The following is a 21,081-nucleotide window of genomic DNA, read 5'->3' as shown; positions in this document are numbered from 1 at the left end:
ACAAGCTTGGGTTACTGAAGGCCAATTCTAACCTGGACCTTCATGGGTGGAGACAAGCATGAGTTACTGAAGGCCAATTCTAACCCGGATCTTCACAGGTGGAGACAAGCTTGGGTTACTGAAGGCCAATTCTAACCCGGATCTTCACGGGTAGAGATAAGCATGAGTTACTGAAGGCCAATTCTAACCCGGATCTTCACGGGTAGAGACAAGCATGGGTTACTGAAGGCCAATTCTAACCCAGATCTTCACGGGTGGAGACAAGCATGGGTTACTGAAGGCCAATTCTAACCCGGACCTTCACGGGTGGAGACAAGCATGGGTTACTGAAGGCCAATTCTAACCCAGATCTTCACGGGTGGAGACAAGCATGGGTTACTGAAGGCCAATTCTAACCTGGATCTTCACGGGTGGAGACAAGCATGGGTTACTGAAGGCCAATTCTAACCCAGATCTTCATGGGTGGAGACAAGCTTGGGTTACTGAAGGCCAATTCTAACCCGGACCTTCACGGGTGGAGACAAGCATGGGTTACTGAAGGCCAATTCTCACCCAGATCTTCACGGGTTACAGTGATCAGACAATCCTGTGATTGATATTGTGAACAACGCATTTTGGGTACAATGACATCAGTGAGGTCACTCAGCCTGACCACCATTTGATTAAATGTAACTTGCATATAACTGACCCAACCCTGGTCTTTTTAGACCCAAGCCATTTTGCCCCTTACGCCAAATGGATAATCAGGACAATTCCACAAGGTGATAAAGACTTCATAACTGAGCGATAAACATTTATAGATAATACCCAGGCAGGTATCACAGACATGCCAGACTGATTACTTGAGAACCCAAGAACCAAACGAGAAATGCCTCTCTACCCAAACATTAAAGGTCTCTCTAGCCAAATCTAGCCAAACATGAAATGCCTCTTTACCCAAATTTAGTCTAATACGAAATGCCTGTCTACCTCAATCTAGCCAAACATGAAATGACACCCATCCTGAATCTAGCCAGACATTAAATGCCTCTCTACCCAAATCTAGCCAAACATGAAATACATCTCTATCTGAATCTGGTGCAACCTGAAATGCCTCTTAACCCAAATCTAGCCAGACATTAAATGCCTCTCTACCTGAATGAAGCGAAACAAATGTATCAGTAATTCAAGACAACTCATTTTATCTAAACACCAGGTGTCAAACCAGGTCACTTGACATAAAACTATTGATATTTAGCTAACTAACTCAATTAGCTTTGGAATGGTATTAGTTGCTTTGCAAAACAATTAATCATATTTACACTTGAAAGGAATTGTCATTGTAAACACATTCCTCCATAGCGACAGCATGGTTACCATGGTGTAGGACACAGGGGAGATTACTCATGCAAATGGTACTTGTGGCAAACTTAATACAGTAATACAGGAATTAACAAAATATCCAAAATATTGATCCAGCACATTATCATTAACATTTCAATTACAAAAACACATATATCAAATTCATACTTAATGCTTATGTGCACATTCTTATTCAATTGCAACAAAATTATTCAGTTATCAGTTCTTGTATTCAGCTGACAAATTCAGTCAAGAAAACGTTACGCATAAATGTAATAACTATAATTGAATATTGAAAATGGCAAACACATGCATCGAAGAAAGCGTGACAAAGACACATGAAATGACTCTGTGTAAATGAAGTGAAGAAACGAGACAAGTAACAGTGCAAGCTTAAACCCCCGAAGCATGACCATGTGAAGTGAGAAAGTTTAAAGATGTGCAAGATTCAGCTTCAGTTCTATAACAGCCCTTCTACATTCTCCATACATTATTCCTATTTGGATACCAGTTTGCAGGCTAAGTGGCAGTCATATTTCAAGCTTCTAACTTTTCTATATCTTATAAGTGAAGAATATGCTAATTGCAAATATATATTTCATAAGCCGTGCATCCATGAGAAATGATTGAAAATGAAACAAGTTTAGAATAATTTTAAGTGACATTCCAGAATGTTTAGTGATTCATTGCAATTATGACGATTTGAAGACAGGTTTGTCATCATGCTGGAGAGGAGTTTTGAGATGGCAAAGATTCAGTTCATTCCTGAAAAATTCACCAACACCTTGAAATGTCTTCCTTATAGCAACTGATGTTTCATGGCCTTAAAAGCCAACTAGTTTGAATCCTGTATAATAAATAATTGATTAAAAATAACCAGCTGTTAATAGTGCAGAAAAAAGCTAGCTTATTAATATGAAAGTAATATTCCTGTAAGAACATCCCCTCTTATAAGGGAGAAGTCTTTGGACTGAGAACTCAAACATACCCGTTACAACTGAAATTTACAGAATGACACATTAATAAGTATATGGTGTCATATATCAAAAATAATTTGAAAGGTCATGCACAAAATTATTTACAATGACCCCAAAAAACAAAAATATTTGCAAAATGTCATGCAAAATAAAACAAAACACCTAATCAACAAATTGAAACTTAAACCAAAAAATTACTATTTCCAACCATGCAGCACAGTACATACAGAACTGAAATCTTCAAATAAAATTGAAACCAAAATGTTTGACATCATGCCTGTAGAACAAAATTGATCGTTGGCACAAAATGGTGCCAACCGATATCAAGCAAGAAGTTACATTTGAATACATACTGTTATAGTCTGGCCCTAAGCTGAAGATATCCTGGAGCTCACAGCGGCGCCCCGCCCAATTTTCTGGACACCTGATTTGTGAAAGCAGCAAGGGCAACAAAGTGAGTTTGGAGTGACAGGATGAACATATGGACAGATGGAGTGATGAATGCCATGTTACAGGAGAAAAAAATGAAACTGTCATTTTTCCAACAAGTAAGCAAAATCATGTTGAGAAACGTTCAAAACAAGTTTCTTGCCAACATAAGAGAATGTGTTTTAAAGCCGAGAAAATGAAGAATAATAAAATATACCTTACCCTTTCATATATATTTTTGATTTAAAAGAAGTTTTTATTTTTTATTTATATGAAAACAATTAATTTAAAAGTGTTCAAGTAAGATTTTGTGATTTTAGCAAATTGTTGAAATAATGACAGCATGGATGTGAAACCACAAGCAACACGGCACGCAAATGACCTTGACCTCTGGCTAAGTCACATGATCTGCTTGCAAGCTGGACACTGGTTGGATGAGTAAGCATGACGCCAACAGCCTGGCAATGCTATAAGGTTCCATAATATTGCCGGAAAGAATATTACACCAAATAACACCGTGAGACTGCTGAATGTAATGGTATATATAACAAAGTGTATCAAAACATTGTACCAGCTAAATCAATACTGACATATAATTCTTATTTACTAAAAAGTAAATTTACTTCTTGTTGTTTTTCAATAAAACAAACAACTCATTTATCATGAAGTATTGCTGATGAATCATAAAAGCGCATGCTCATTTCACAAACATTAAAAACATTTCACAATTTTGAAGCTCATGCAAGAACCTTTTCAGTTCAAATAAATTTGCATTCATCTGCAGGCCTAGGTTAGTTTCACATTTGGTCAACTTGAAACTCAACTTTAGAAGTACAGTTGTTGATCTACTTTGTTATGAACACCACATTGTCAGTGCTACAGCTGTTAGTAGTTGATTAAATACACATATATAAATGAGGAGTTCAAAACTAGGGGAGGTCATTCTTCCCGTCCAAGGTAAGTTGATCTTTAATCACAAATCTGCTCTGACAAAGTCAAATATTCAAAACAAAATCTTCACAAAATAATTTTGAAAATGAAACATTTCCATGCAGAATACAAAGTTTAGACTATTTCAGTATAATTAGTAAACAAATATTGTCACTTTTTCCATGCAATTAACTACAGGGAACCATGCAAAGTTTAAAAATTAAAGCAAAAGTAAACATTTATCATTATTTTTAGTTCAAATTATTTGAACTATGTCTATCACAGGCCATGCTAAAGATCAACTTGGCCTCCGAACCTGGTCCGTAGAAGTATTTGTCATGCCTACCAGTCCCAATAACACTGGATGATTCAAGTTCTTGACAGCGCTCACCCTTGTAAGACTCTGGGCATCTGTGTTAGAATTGGACATGTTAGAGGTGTCCACCATACACCAACACACCCACCTGTCTGCCCATTTGCTAACACCATAGGTTGGCACACCCACCTGTCTGCCCATTGGCTAACACCATAGGTTGGCACACCCACCTGTCTACCCATTGGCTGACACAACAGATTGACACACCCTCCTGTCTGCCCATTGGCTAACACCATAGGTTGGCACACCCACCTGTCTACCCATTGGCTGACACAACAGACTGACACACCCACCTGTCTGCCCATTGGCTAACACCATAGGTTGGCACACCCACCTGTCTGCCAATTGGCTAACACCATAGGTTGGCACACCCACCTGTCTGCCCATTGGCTAACACCATAGGTTGGCACACCCACCTGTCTACCCATTGGATGACACAACAGACTGACACACCCACCTGTCTGCCCATTGGATAACACCATAGGTTGGCACACCCACCTGTCTACCCATTGGCTGACACAACAGATTGACACACCCTCCTGTCTGCCCATTGGATAACACCGTAGTTTGCACACATACCTATCTTCCAGTTGCCTAACACTTAAGGTTGACACAGGAACCTTCTGTCCATTAGCTAACACCATAGGTTGGCACACCCATCTGTCTACCCATTGGATAACTCCACAGATTGACACATATACCTGTCTACCCATTGGTTAACACCATAAATTGTCCCACCCACCTGTATGCCCATTGGATAAAACCATAGATTGTCAACCCACCTATCTTCCAATTGGCTAACACTATAGATTGACATATCCCATACTCTGCCCATTGACTTATGCAACAGGTTGACACACCCACCTATCTGCCCATTGGATAATACTACAGTCTGTCAAGCCCACCTGTCTGCCCATTGGATGACATTATAGACTGACATACCCACCTATCTGCCCATTGGATAATACTATAGCCTGTCAAGCCCACATGTCTGCCCATTGGATGACATTATAGACTGACATATCCACCTATCTGCCCATTGGATAATACTATAGCCTGTCAAGCCCACCTGTCTGCCCATTGGATGACATTATAGACTGACATATCCACCTATCTGCCCATTGGATAATACATAGCCTGTCAAGCCCACATGTCTGCCCATTGGATGACATTATAGACTGACATACCCACCTATCTGCCCATTGGATAATACTATAGACTGACATACCCACATGTCTGCCCATTGGATGACATCATAGACTGACATATCCACCTATCTGCTCATTGGATAATACTACAGTCTGTCAAGCCCACCTGTCTGCCCATTGGATGACATTATAGACTGACATATCCACCTATCTGCCCATTGGATAATACTACAGTCTGTCAAGCCCACCTGTCTGCCCATTGGATGACATCATAGACTGACATATCCACCTATCTGCCCATTGGATAATACTACAGTCTGTCAAGCCCACCTGTCTGCCCATTGGATGACATTATAGACTGACATATCCACTATCTGCCCATAGCCTGTCAAGCCCACCTGTCTGCCCATTGGATGACATTATAGACTGACATATCCACCTATCTGCCCATTGGATAATACTACAGCCTGTCAAGCCCACCTGTCTGCCCATTGGATGACATTATAGACTGACATACCCACATGTCTGCCCATTGGATGACATTATAGACTGACATATCCACCTATCTGCTCATTGGATAATACTATAGCCTGTCAAGCCCACCTGTCTGCCCATTGGATGACATTATAGACTGACATATCCACCTATCTGCCCATTGGATAATACTATAGCCTGTCAAGCCCACATGTCTGCCCATTGGATGACATTATAGTCTGTCAAGCCCACCTATCTGCCCATTGGATAATACTATAGCCTGACAAGCCCACATGTCTGCCCATTGGATGACATTATAGACTGACATACCCACCTATCTGCCCATTGGATAATACTATAGACTGACATACCCACATGTCTGCCCATTGGATGACATCATAGACTGACAACCCCACCAGTCAGTCTAAACTATCAAAGATGGGAGTTCTGACTTTGCAAGAGATTCCAAGAGATTCCAATCAGTTTTGTTTTCTGTTTACAAGAGGTCAATGTGTGACCACTTCACACAACATGTCAGCTCGATCCACCAACTTGAGTAGAGATGGCAATCCAGACATAACTGGGATTCAAACCCATGACCAGACAATCCAGACCAGACTATGGGTTACCAATCAGCAGAGCAAAATGTGGCTGCTCAGATTTGTCACCTGTGCCCCCTTGCTTTGTCCAGATGAACTCAACCAGTAAATTGTTCATAGATACAAGTATGAAAATGCATTCTTAAATTAAAACATACATAACTCATATCCACTAAAAGAACTAAAATTATGAAGAAAAGGAAATATAATACTCATATTACACTAAGATAGCTGAAGTTGAAGAAAGTATTTTAACATGCACAGGGAAGAGAGTTCATGAAAAAGTCTAAAAAAGTTACTGAAATAGATGATTAGAGTACACTAATACACCTGCGTACATTAACACCCGTAGACAACTTTATGTAGTATCTATTTTACATAACAAAGACTGGTTAAAGAAGAAAATACATTACAACAGGTTCAAAATTATAATCTTACATTTTGAATCACTAAATGTGAAAATGTGCAGCATTTTGAAAAACACACATGTTGTTAGTTTGTCCCTTCACCCAATATTAATCTAACCAGTCTATCATGAAGGTTAATAAACCCTGGAATACCATGTACAAGGCAGAATGAATCTGAATTAATGAAACCGCGATGGCAAATCATCATCATCAATAAATTGTATTGACAAAATACATGTATTTTTCAATTAAAAAAACAACTGTGTATATCAATTTATATTTTCTTCCAAAGTAGTGAACATCATAATTAAAATCAAATTTAAACAGTTATAACATTTGATGCACATTGAAACAACACATCTGAGGAAATATACACTTAAGTTCATGAGAATAAATGGTCAACAAAGAAAAGAAGTATACATTATCTCTTCATCGTTGGCCCACACCTCTATTAATTTACTTACTCGCAAAATTCTTTCTGCAAGCTCTCCATGTATCTGCAAGTGCCTCCATTAAGGCAATATGTCTGCCGTGGACATCGCTGATGCTTGTATGTTGAAGCCTTAACTGAAAAACATAAACAATCACTTTAGAAAACAGCATTATTCTCCAGAAGAATAGTATCCCCAAATCAAAAGTATTTCTGCAGATGTGTATATCTTTCTGTCTATCATCTATCTTTCCATTCATCAGTCCATTCTTTCATCTGCAACTTACCATCCCAAACAAATAGGCTTCCAGTGAATATTATTTTGCTGGGATTGGTTGGTTGGTTGTTGTTTACGCCACACTCAACAATGTTCCAGCTACTGGCAAACAAGAAGTTGAGCATTACCTGACAATTGACCCGTATTAGCATGTACGAGTGCCGCCCACTGGCGCTTGCCATTGTTAGCGAAGGGGCCCCAGGTTGTCCTTGATCAAGTGTAGTGCGACTTGCTACACCGACGTGAGAGTCTTACGAGCAAGGCGTGTGCAGCTACGTGCGGAAACAATTTCATCGTCATGCAATGCACGTGCACTAGCCTACATCTGCTCTACCTTTCACAAACAAATGGGTTTGCTCATTGCCCTGCACCGCCTACTTTTGTAAACGAGTTTTCTGCGCCCGTCCAACATATCCTTGTTTGCCAGTATATAGAGGCAGTCCATAAATAATCCAGTGATCAACAGCATGAGCATCAGTCCATGAAATTGGGATATGATCACATGTGTCAACCAAGTCAGCACGCCTGACCACCAGATCCTGTTAGTCGCCTCATACGACAAGCATGGGTTACTGAAGACCAGTTTTAACCCAGAGATAACAAGCATCCAGTGTCACTTGGGTGAGATCCGGCAAATAGATATCAGTAAGGTCACCATCAGCAGTATCTCTTTGGTTATGTCACAGTGATGACATTGCATGACAATGCTTGGGGGCAGACCATTGTGATGACATCATTGATCACAGTGCAATCACAATCAGATGACATCATTCTACTCTTTGTGACTGAAGCCAGATAGTGGTATTTTTTACACTCAAGACACAAGTTAACACTATCTACAGACTGAAAAGGATGGAAGCATGAATTTGTATGGCACAAATCTATCACCTGCATATATCACACATTTTTTCAATAGCATCTTTATTGTCTGTAACAGTGATTCATGGCTACAAGTTGTCCTGTCATCAGATAACTGTTGAGAAAGTGTATATGAGCTACATCCATCACAAGTGCTGAGTCTTCATGTTCTTGTAACTGCCTATGAAAGATGTCAGCATTCACCTGATTAGAAACATGGAATGTAAACTGTGCATTTTCGTCTAAAAAGAACTAAAATTCTTCTCAGATGCATATCTGGAACCAAAGAGAAATTGCACCCTATGAGTCTTTCTAATGTAAAAAGATCTAACAGATATATTGATAATCTGTTTTTAGTGTGAAATACTTGCCGAGTCAAAAAACAATACCTACTTAGTAACACATCATCGTCAGATGATGACTTCCAAATGGTGTACCTGCTTACAAACACTCAATCACATAAAGAAAACTCTAGTTTTAAACAAGTTATGAGGTTTTCTCATTCACTGAGGGAATGTGTTTACACGGTGTTACTGTTAGTTAAACTCAGTAGAACCACTGTGCCATTCATCCACATCTTTTCAGAGGACTCCTTTGATACAGAGTGAGTGAGTTTGGTTCAACCCAAGGTACGATAAGTAAACTTAGACAACATCACACCTTACTACCAACCAACCCACTAGAAGGCTTGCCCACTCTGCCCTCAAAATCCTGCCCCACTGAAGGCTGTCACAAACACATGCAAAGGCAAATCAACTGTTCACACCCATGGGCAGTTAATGCTGTGGTAAGGTGTCTGCCTATCAAGGCCCGGGTTCGATCCCCAGTGGAGGCACCTAGATTCAGGTCCCGAGGTGGGCACATTTGCGTAGTACTCTTGGACAAGATACTTAGATCAACATTGTCTCAGTTCACCCAGCTGTAAAATGGGTACCTGTGAGGATGTGCTGGCAATGTGAGTGTTTAATTCATTGCGCCTAATAGGCAGCATTGCTGTATGATCACCAGGGAGTTGAAAAAGTATCGGAAAATATGATTGTGTCCTATGACCAGGGATAGTAATGTACGTAGCGCAGTGAGCAGGCAATGGATATGAGCACCATATAAGCGGACTATTACTATTACTGATGCCTTGGGAAGCTTGCTTATTCAAGATTTTCTTGCATCAGTGACTGTATCAGATAAAGCCAAAAACACATAAAACTATTTTCGCCTGTCTGTGTAGCATCAATTTTGAAGCTATAGGTGGTCTTTAAGTAATCAATCTGGACCAGACAATCCAGTGATTGACATCAGGAGCAACGATCTATGCGAATATGACCACCAACTCACGTCTGTTACCTCTCACAGCAAGCCTGGTTTGCTGAAGATCAATTCCAACCCAGATCTTCACTGGTCATATCAGGAACTTAAACAACAGTGGTAGGAAAACAGTACTCTGCTTTCCTTACAACTAATATTGTCTCAGCTGGACTGTCCAGCATACATAAGATAATAGCCATCAACATTAATGCCCATGGACACAGCTGGTGTTTCAGGCTGTTTCCACATCAACACACAAGCCATACCTAGCCATGTTTGCTGTACACAGAAGACAAACTTGTCCCATAGTGCATTGCAAACACGAGCATTGATTGGGTATCAATCTGCAGTACAAATCCCATCTCCTTTCTGTAGTAAGTGACTTAAATTCATTGTCAGGCATCTCAACTTAATGCCTATTCTTGTCTTGATCAATATACCACATTTTGTTCTTCCATATTCATGTATGGATCAAACCAAGTCAAAAGTTGTGTCCTTTTTCAGCAGGCATATTACATGCTGGTTTCAATCATTAAAAACATTATATAGATCCTTATGTTTCTAAGAAAATCAATTTGGTATTTTAAGTAAACAGGTGATGTAGAATGTTTTTACATCTGAGAAGAATCCATTTGCTGATGTTTTGCAATATATGAAGCACTTGCTGCCTTATTCTGCCCATTAAGTTCAGATCAATGGTACTTAAGGAGTTCATTTACATACATGCTGCTCATATTAATTGAGTCTACTGTGATAATTCTGACAAATAACGGTTGGTCTTCATCAACCAATGCTTGTTAAAAAAGAGACTGATGGCATTGGATGGTCAGGCATGCTAATTTGATTGATGCATGTTGTATCCTATCTGCACATAATGATGTTCATGGTATCAATCACTTGATTATCTGAAGGAGACTCCATTATTTACTGATTTAGTTTAGTTTTACACTGCACTCAGCAATATTCCAGCTATATGGCAGTGTTCTGTAGACAATCGAGTCTGGACCAGACAATACAGTGATCAACAACATGAGCATCGATCTACGCAATTGGGATATGACATGTGTCAACCAAGTCAGCAACCCTGACCACCTGGTCCCGTTAGTCACCTTCTACGACAAGCATGGGTTACTGATGATCAATTCTAACCCGGATCTTCACAGATCCAATTATTTACTGTGTTAGAATCAAATATTCTGGTATGGGAAGGGACATAACCCTGCATATCATCATAGACCATGGTGCTACTCGTACATCAGTGAGTGAGTCAGTATGGTTTTACTCCGCTTTTAGCAATATTCCAGCAATATCACGGCAGGGGACACCAGAAATGGGCTTCAGACATTGTACCCATGATGTGGGAAATCGAACCTGGGTATTCGATGTGACAAGCAAATGCTTTAACCACTAGGCTACCCCACCACCCAACCCATACATCAAAGAATATGATAAAATTAGTGGTAATATACATCAGCAAAAATTAATATATCTCAAACTGATACATACTACTCAAAACATGTTAAAGAACACTAAGGGGGCGGTGGGGTAGCCTAGTGGTTAAAGCATTGGCTTGTCACGCTGAAGACCCAGGTTCGATTCCCTACATGGGTACAATGTGTGAAACGCATTTCTGGTGTCCCATGCTGTGATATTGCTGGAATATTGCTAAAAGCGGAGTAAAAGTCAACTTACTCACTCATTACCCATGTATCATTTTTTAAAGCAAGGCTGGGCTTATTGAGTCAAAAACTAAACTCATTCACACACTCATATCACTAAGATACATCTGTAATTCATATTACTACATCAATCTGTCCTGACAGGATCTGGTGTTCTTAACTCTTTTGAGTAGCATATAAATCACTTTCAGTCTTGCCAGCACATAGTTTAATGTCTATGAAGAGCTCATAGTCAACAGATATTTTTTTTTTTCATGAAAAACACTTCTGTATACTCTTTTGAAGTTTAATAGGTTAATTGCTAACACTGGGACTCAGTCATAACATTCACTTTAACAGAAACAAGAAAAAGATGTGTGGGGCAGACCCACGGTTTTCAAAAAGGTGCAGTGCTCAGTGCACGTAACATCCAAGTCATAAAGTGACTAGGACAAAGGTGCAGCTAACATGTAATGTGTCTAAAAAATAGAGTATGCACCTCCCACCCCCCTCCAGGTTCGAGAAAATACAATCAGACTGGAGGCATCAGTCTCTACGGAACACAACTCTACCAATCCCAAACCTCGTGTAACACTAGGGGGCTCGCTCACAGCTTTGAATTTTAAAAAAATAAATCTTTGGAGATAAAAGTATGAGTGAAGGAACTGCCGTTATGCTCATCCAAGAGTGATGCACAGATACATTAATGATGCTAGCTTGCACCAACAACATAACATGATGGCTGACGTTCAACATGCCATTCCATTCTCAGAACACATGGCTCTCTTGACGAGATATTTACAGCAGATAATCTGAATGATGACATAACATAAAGACTCGAGGCGGGAACCAATCTGAATGTTGATTAAAACATGACTTGATCTGAACTATGTGTAAGACATGCTGAGATCTGTATATACCACACACTCTACAGTGTCCAATACTGACAACACTTCTTGAAGTCTACAACTCCACCATCAGTGAACTATGTGTAAGACATGCTGAGATCTGTATATTGAACTATGTGTAAGACATGCTGAGATCTGTATATACCACACATTCTACAGTGTCCAATACTGACAACACTTCTTGAAGTCTACAACTCCACCATCAGTGAACTATGTGTAAGACATGCTGAGATCTGTATATACCACACATTCTACAGTGTCCAATACTGACAACACTTCTTGAAGTCTACAACTCCATGTTCACCATCAGTGAACTATGTGTAAGACATGCTGAGATCTGTATATACCACACATTCTACAGTGTCCAATACTGACAACACTTCTTGAAGTCTACAACTCCACCATCAGTGAACTATGTGTAAGACATGCTGAGATCTGTATATACCACACATTCTACAGTGTCCAATACTGACAACACTTCTTGAAGTCTACAACTCCACCATCAGTGAACTATGTGTAAGACATGCTGAGATCTGTATATACCACACATTCTACAGTGTCCAATACTGACAACACTTCTTGATGTCTACAACTCCTCCACCATCAGTGAACTATGTGTAAGACATGCTGAGATCTGTATATACCACACATTCTACAGTGTCCAATACTGACAACACTTCTTGAAGTCTACAACTCCACCATCAGTCCTTGTCCCTAGACCAGATGTACATAAACAAAGACTTGCTGTAGTAAATTTGGAAAAACTAGGGCTGATACACACCAAACTTCAATATGAGGCTTTTCTACAACACAAGTGTCACTTGTGTCTGGTTGTTCCATTGGAAACGGCTGCCGGCTGTAAAGAATGTATTTACAAGCACCAAGTCAATAAGCTTCAGACATCAGATATGCCTTGGAAGTGGCAGGCTTGCCTCGTGACGCAGTTTGGGCTTTTTATGTTTTTAGCACTTTGTGAGAATGAGTGGTGAGCAAGTGGTTGTATGACTGGGTGGTAGGATAATTGAATAAGTGGTTGAGCGAGTGAATTTTGGCTGTTTGAATGGTTGAATGAGTGGATGGGTGGTTAGTTGTTGATGAGTGTGTTGGAGTGGGTGGTTGAAGGGGGTGAATGGGTGGCTGGTTTGAATTGATGAATGGTGGGAAGGTGGCTGGTTGAATCGATGAGTGGCTGGTGAATCAATGAGTGTGTGAGTGGGTGGTTGAATGGGTGGCTGGATAATTGAATATATGGTTGAGTGAGTAGCTGGTTGGTTGGTTGAATAGTAGAGTGAGTGGCAGGATAGTTAAATGATTGAGTTGGTGGGCAGCTGGTTGAATGGATGAGTGGGTTGGTGGACAGTTGAATGCTTGAGTGAGTGAGCGGGTGGATGGTTGAATGTTGAGTGAGTAGATGGATGGGTGGTTGAATGGGTAAATGGGTGGGCGGTTAGCTCAATAATTGAATAAGTGGTTGAGTGAGTGAGTGGGTGTATTAACACTGAGCGGATCATGGAGGTTCAAACCATTTTATACAGGAAAAGGGAACACCACTCAAGATCTATATCAAATCTATTCACCTTCAACACATGCCAGAAATAAGGTGTTAGAATAAAAGCAAAATTTATGGATGTCAACGTATGCAATATGAGGGAACACAATGTTTGAATAAGATTTGATGGATGTGCATACGCTCATATATGCAATATGAGGTAAGCCCAGACTGAAGGTGGTTTTAATGTTGAGATACCACGCCGCAGTGAAGCAGAATATCAGACACATTATATGAAGGACCAGTCCTTGAGAATATGGCACCAACAAGTACCATATTTTAAAGGTTATCGAACATGTATTAGGCGGTCGATGAAGAGTGAGAATATACTCCAAAACGTTATATTACAGTAGTTCACATCCATAAATTTCCCCCTCATGACCATCACTTCTGAATGCTATTCGGGCGGTGGGGTAGCCTAGTGGTTAAAGTGTTTGCTCATCATGCCAAAAACCCGGGTTCGATTCCCCACATGGGTACAATGTGTGAAGCCCATGTTTGGTGTCCCCTGCCGTGATATTGCTGGAATATTGCTAAAAGCCGCATAAAACTAATCTCACTCACCCTGAATGCTATTCATACACGTCAAGGTGTTTAAAGTCCTTACTTTGTACACATAACTAGCCATGTTTCAACATAATCCTATATTCACGACAAACCAGAGTCAATTCAATCACCATTGGACACAGCGACATGCCAAAGAGAAGCCCGTCATGCATACAAACCTGGACATTACTGACCTGGAAGTGAAACCATGCTACATGAATCACGATAATAGCGGGCCGAGTACGTACTTTGGAATCTGGTTACAACATTCACACCATATTTAGTACGTTAATTACCCAGACAACCATTTAACAAATCCCACATCATCCTGTTTTCATCAGCTGGACATCGATATTAAGACTGGACATTGGCACTAAGACAGAGGGGACATTTCATGATTGTAATAGACCCCTATGAAGACTATGGAAAAACTATAAGAAGTGAGAGTGACAGTGCTTGTGTTCCTTACCAGTTCTTGTTGGGTAGGGTGAAAAAGGCTTCAAAGCAAAGATTACTGCATTTGCATAATCCATTAGACTAAGGTGGTGGTCCTTGATGAACTTATATGAAAGAGATATTGCCACCTGAACATAATAATTTTGAGACGTGCCCTGATTTCACACCCTTGCCGTGCTCCCTGGCCAACATTGACCCTCTCACACCACAACGAGATTATGTCTACATTGTCGCGCGTCTCGGACATACACTTAGCCATAAATCGGTGAACTGACTTCACATAGCACCATCACAGAATTTAATTGCAGGAGTACCCTGTTCAAATGATGGAAGCAAGGGTCCAATTAGCATACTGGCATTCGTTCCTGGCTATTACAGAACAAACGTGGTCTGCGATACTGCAAGCTGGTGCCAAATTGATTCCAATGTATATTTCAAGCTTACAAATTGCGCAAAACTATTTCCAACAAAAGTCTTTTTGTACATTAATGTAAATCAAGCATGTATTAATTCCATCACATCCCAACAGATTAAATTCTATTTTTGTGATATATTTCAATAGCTCCTTTATAAACAACTACCGATGGCTATTTGACATTTGCCTTGCTTTCATGCTGCCAAGTACCCTGATGTGAGCTCAGCCAATCACTGTCAAGTATAAGGAATAAACAGGTTGTAAATCCTTCAAGAACGACGATAATGGCCTACCTGGAGTATTGTGACCCTAATTCTAAGATCTGCTGGTTGTGCCACAGAGATTTAAGTTTTGCTTAAAATCTTGTTTGTTGATAATGGAAACGGTACATGCAGGTAATGGAATGACCAAAACACACCCCATCTTGCTAACACTTGTTTGTTTGTTGTGTAACTCAAACTCATCAACATGTATGATGGACCAGTGAGTTAGTGAGTTTGGTTTTATGCCACTTTCAGCAATATTCCAGCAATATCACAGAGGGTACACCAGAAATGGGCTTCACACATTGTACCCATGTGGGGAATCAAACCTGGGTCTTCGGCATGACGAGCCAATGCTTTAACCACTAGGTTACCCTACCACCCCGTATGATGGACCAGACAATCCAGTGATTGACATCATGAGCATCAATCAACTCAATTAGGATACAATGACACCTGGTGCTAGGATCACAATCTCGAGAATCGCTTGTGAAGTTAACATCTTGAACATGTCAAGCATTCTTAAACTCAATGCTTTCCAGTCAAGCTTACACTGACAAAAGCAAGATCACAGTGTGAGTGAGTACAGTTTAGCGCTGCTGCCAATATTAGTGCCAAGACTCCAGCTATGTCATAGCATGGCAGCTGAAGATGGAAGAAAAGCCCATTATGAAGCAGACCGTACCACTTCGGAGGTTTTTGACATACCCAAGGGAGCCAACTCTGCACAGCGAACTGCAGCATCTGCGCCACCCCTGTCCCCCTGGCAGAAGCCTTCTTTATGCATAAGGCAGCTCAAACTATACAAATGATTTTTTCCACAAGTACCAATGCCATTTGTAAGGTCATAGGCACCAAAGATACAGTGCATTAACACTGCAAGTATTTTTTGTTCAATACTCGATTGTGTGAATTTGATACTTGTTTAATATTTTCCGCAAATGTTTACTTTTTACTGATTTACTTTCTTTCTACAGTTACAGACTTGGAGGCTGATTATTTTGTATTATGTATACACTGGTTCTCAGTGGTTTCATATGAAAGAATAATGTCTCTTCACCTTGCACAAAAAACGTCTCCGTGATTTATTTATACATGAGTGAGTGAGTGAGTGAGTGTAGTTTAGCGGGGGACACCAGAAATAGGCTTCAGACATTGAACCCATATGAGGAATCTAACCCAGGTCTTCGGCGTGACTAGCGAACGCTTTAACCACTGGGCTACCACACCGCCCCTTATTTATACATGGGTTTCTAGACCAACTGACATAATTATCAGTTTTACCTTGATATTATTAAATATCTGTGTATATAGGGAAAACATCTTCAAACATATATGGCATTTTCCCTGGTTAGGGTGACATTACATAAAATATGGGTCTATTTCCAGATAAAAAGAAAACATTGATCAGGTTCAGCCTTTTCTACTCAGAAAATGACACAAAATGAACAAATATTTTTGATAAATTTATCAGTTGAGTTATGATGAAGCAAGCCTCGCCCTGAAATCTATCAGTAGATGTCTTGAAAATATCAGGTGCTTGTTCAGGAAAGCAATAAATCATGGACCATTTACGTTCCTGCAAAGAAATCATGCAGTGCTGAGTGTTCCAGAGACTTTTTGTCCATGAACACTTTGAGTATTTCCCAGAACCATGTGCAGAATGTGCAGCATCTTAGCTTTTATTGTCTTTAGCTGGATGCTATGTTATATTGTTGTCATTCTGCAACAGCCATATAATTACTTTGCAAAAACATCCCTGCTTTCATCAGTATGAACTGGCTCAGGTGGGCTGAAGCTTTATCTTGAAAGGAAATAAAAGTTATCTCCCTTTACCTGGCTGTGCAAGGCATAAAATCACTGTTTTATATGTTTTGATGAACCGAGTATCTTACTTTTTACCTGAAGACTGACTGAGCATGTGATGGGTGGAGTGAGTGAGTGAGTGAGTGAGTGACATTAGGCAGTAAAGGTTCCTTCATGCAGTTCAATACTGTCTACTTAGCTCTGGTACAGTGGAACGTCATCAGCCTGGACAGCTCATTAGTGCTGACATAGTTCGATATTGTGTATGACTATATCAGACACTGCTGAAAAATTTATCACCTGCTCTGATTACCCAGACAATTAGTCTGGAAACCATCAATTACGTCTGGAATAACTTGGTTTTAATGGTATATTTAGTCAATCATATCCAGTTTTAGACTATGGTCTGGACTGTTCTAAAGAGTGAGTGAGTGAGTGAGTGAGTGAGTGAGTGAGTGAGTGAGTGAGTGAGTGAGTGAGTGAGTGAGTGAGTGAGTGAGTGAGTGAGTGAGTGAGTGAGTGAGTGAGTGAGTAAGTTTTCTCTGTCATTTTAAGTAATATGCCATTGAGTATCACTGCTCCGGACAACACACTGTACATGACTTGGGAATCAAACCCAGCTGTTTGGTGTGATGAGCAAGTGCCCTACTGCTAGGCTATCCCACTATCCAGCCCCAGCATTAAGACTTTAATGGTATGGGAGTAACCATAGTGTATGGAAGGGTTCCCACAACAATGATGACTTAGTGTTTGGGGGCCAAGTGAGGGAGAGAATCTCTACATGACTTGTAGCACACTTGCACCCTGATACCAGGACAGTACTTCACATGGTCCCTCCGTGAAGTTAACAATCTCCTACGACCACCAGCCCTCACCTCTCACCATCTGAACAATAACTGACGCTATGGCGCAGAATGGCTTTAAATACAAATATCAAAATACAAGGGCTTCAGAATAACACATTTCCCTTCAGGAGACGATACAGAAAACAATTAGGCTATTGAAGTGGAAGGCTTTCAAGTACTTGTATGTTTTGTCTGGGAATGGTGCGTAGTGTCCAACAGGTGGCAGTGCTGACGTTGGACTTGCCGCTCTGTTTACAGGTTTAGGATGGCGGCTCAAAGGGAATCTGAACAAGCTTGACATCATGAGGCACTGTGGAACTGGATTGGCTTACAAACTGGAGCTACATGATGACTGACATCTCCACAAATTTGATACCTCCTGCAACCTTCACTCACATTTGCTGTTTGTAGAGGATGGAGAGATGGACAAGGTGTGGAGACTCGAGATCAACATCGGGGTCTGTCTGCAGGTGATTGGATAGAGAGAAGGAAGGAGAATGACTGGCTTTGCAGGTGGTTGTGGCTTTGCGAGAGGTTGGATAGAGAGAAGAAAAAATGTATGAATGGCACTGCAGGTGGGTGATAGAGAGAAGACAAAAGTATGACTGGCTCTGTAGGTGGTTGGATAGAGAGAAGGAAGGAGAACTATGTCAACAGGTGGTTGAATTGAGAGAAGAAAGAAGAATCCTTGGTTCTGCTGGACTGTGTGAAGGAGGGAGAGGTACAAGTTTCAAGTATCAGAAGAGCCTAAAACATTGTATGCTTATCATATTGCAATGCAGCATTGGTGTAGCACCGACAGACCAAGGATTAAAGTGTCGCCGTGACCTTGACAGTTAAGTGAAGGTCACCAAAATCAGCTGGGCCCTGCGCCTTCCCTCAATGAAGCTTGATGTCGAATATGAAGAAAATCCAGAGAACGCTTCTTGAGGTATCTCACTGACAAGCTTAACATGCTGAAATCTTCAAAGTGTCGCCATGACCTTGAAAATTAGGTGAAGGTCATCAAAATCGACTGGGCCCTGCGCCTTTCCTATATAAAGCTTGGTGTTGAATATGAAGAAAATCCAATGAACGGTTCTTGAGATATCTCGCTGACAAGGCTAACACGTTAAAGTCCCCTTGTGACCTTGAAATCAAGGTCAAGGTCACCAAACCTGACTGGGACCTTTCACTTACTGTGATGAACCTAGGTACCAAATATGAAAAGAATCCAGTCAACGGCTCTTAAGATATTCCAATTCGTATGTATGTACAGACAGACGGATGGAGCCTAATACTATATCCCCCACTTCGCGCTAAACGCACGGCGGGGGATAATGACATAACGTTCCTTGGACCGTCTACAAGCTTTCCAGAATAAAGTTATGAACAAATGAAAAGGGACCATGAAGATTTCCTGTTATCTGTGACTCTTCAGGAACTGCTTTTAATTTCAAATCTCCATTTTATGAATGTGTGCTGAAGAAGTAAAAACGTAATTACATTCATCTGTGAGTGTTCCTGTTACAGATGTAGAAATATCAATTTTAACTTTGCGTAACCAATTACAAAATTACATATTACACATGACTGCAAAAAAAGTAAATTGAATGACAAGTTCATTAGTTGATGGAAAATGTTATAACGATTGAAACATTCATTAATTATATCTAATCACATTGCAATGATGATGAAAAGATTCAAGATGATAGATAAGCATTAAATCTCTCAGAATTTGTAAACAGTGTCCAGTTGAAGTATCCAAGCCATAACCTTTACATCCTAAATGAATCATTAATCAATTATTTTCTAATAAAACCTAATTGACTTGTTAGAGGAAAAAACATAAGTGTAAGAGAACATCTCTCGGAAAACATGTGTAGTCTATCAAAATCTAGAATTATGACATAATTTCAAACTTAACCTATGATTCCTGTAAAATGATATGCTTGCTGTAATTAGAAAGAAAATAAATAACATGTTTCCATTAGTTACCAGTTTTCTTCATAGATATACATAAATTACAAATTGATGTTTTGCTTCTGAAGCTGCGCCCAAAGAAGTGTAATAGAAGTTATGAAATAAATCACGTTTTTGTCATTCGTCTCATTTACAAAAGCAAAATGAAAGTATTAAAATAATCCCTTCTCACCTTATAATTACACATACACTAAACCTGCATCACATACTTAACAAGCATAGGGGACTTATATACTCAGATAGCAGTATCTCTTTAGATCAGCCTGGCTATGCAGTTATTAAACGTTCATGTGTATAAGGCAACACTGAACGGTAACACATATGGTATGTAACGATGAATAGATAATCAAATCTAATTAAACAGCAGTTCTACATGCAAAACTCTCATAATCCTTCATAACATACTTCCAAGCCCACCCAGTACCATCATCCTGCTTTTGTCTAGACCTTTATGCCAGATCTGTACTTGATAACGTTCTCCTAACCACAAATTGGCCATTACCCATCTTAGTCATCTCCAAACAAACTCAGTCAATAACACTGTAACTTGATGCATGTCTTTACAAATTGGTTAATATAAACACCGTGTTAATAGCCACCCTCCTTACCCTTGTCTTAACTTCTACACCATCTGTGAGACTTAATCATAATAATTGATAATAAGTTGTCCGGTAATACTCATCCTTGTATACCACAGGCAGCCATAGCAAACATGGTGGCCTTGTGTTTGCATGGGGTAAAGAGTTCATCTTATTCAGTTTGTTCAGGTAAATTGTGTTATTGTTGTTATGAAGACAACACAAACAGTGGAAATATAAAACCTATTTGGCAAAGATGTAAAAGATATGGACACTATAACCTTGGAAAATGTAGTGCATTTAATATGTTTCGGCAATACATAATATGATGAAGTGATGATACTTTAGTTTCTTCTTTTGTTAATAATTCGAATCTGTAAATACTTATGAAAGATTAAAAAAGTATGTTTTTTATATACCTCATTCTGATCCACACAGTCATAATAACTCTGTTTCATCTTTAAGTGATCAAGGTTTGATATGCATAAAGAACTTCAATTAAACATTCCAAATGCTATTTTCTTACAGCAACATAATACTTGACTTG

The 21,081-nt window shown here is 39.8% G+C and overlaps 1 protein-coding gene across 5 annotated transcripts in view; it reads right to left on the bottom strand.

Moving 5' to 3' along the window:
* Positions 1 to 21,081, bottom strand: part of LOC124283410 (pro-neuregulin-2, membrane-bound isoform-like) — a 145,336-nt gene that overhangs the window by 6,983 nt on the left and 117,272 nt on the right. For 3 of the 5 annotated variants that reach the window (XM_046719465.1, XM_046719461.1, XM_046719466.1), the window contains exons 4-6: positions 7,146 to 7,248; positions 2,672 to 2,742; positions 2,330 to 2,338 (exon numbers count right to left, since the gene is read on the bottom strand). In XM_046719465.1, coding sequence (XP_046575421.1) covers positions 2,330 to 2,338; positions 2,672 to 2,742; positions 7,146 to 7,248 — 183 coding nt within the window. Of the gene's footprint in view, positions 1 to 2,329; positions 2,339 to 2,671; positions 2,743 to 4,023; positions 4,089 to 7,145; positions 7,249 to 21,081 lie in introns of all 5 variants that reach the window. The other 2 variants (XM_046719462.1, XM_046719463.1) reach the window with 2 other exon arrangements.

Source organism: Haliotis rubra, unplaced genomic scaffold (assembly GCF_003918875.1).
Source record: "Haliotis rubra isolate DU_JTF1 unplaced genomic scaffold, ASM391887v1 Scf315, whole genome shotgun sequence".
NCBI lineage: Eukaryota > Metazoa > Mollusca > Gastropoda > Lepetellida > Haliotidae > Haliotis > Haliotis rubra.
The sequence above is the reverse complement of the archived record's forward strand: the minus strand, read 5'-3'. Positions and strand labels throughout refer to the sequence as shown.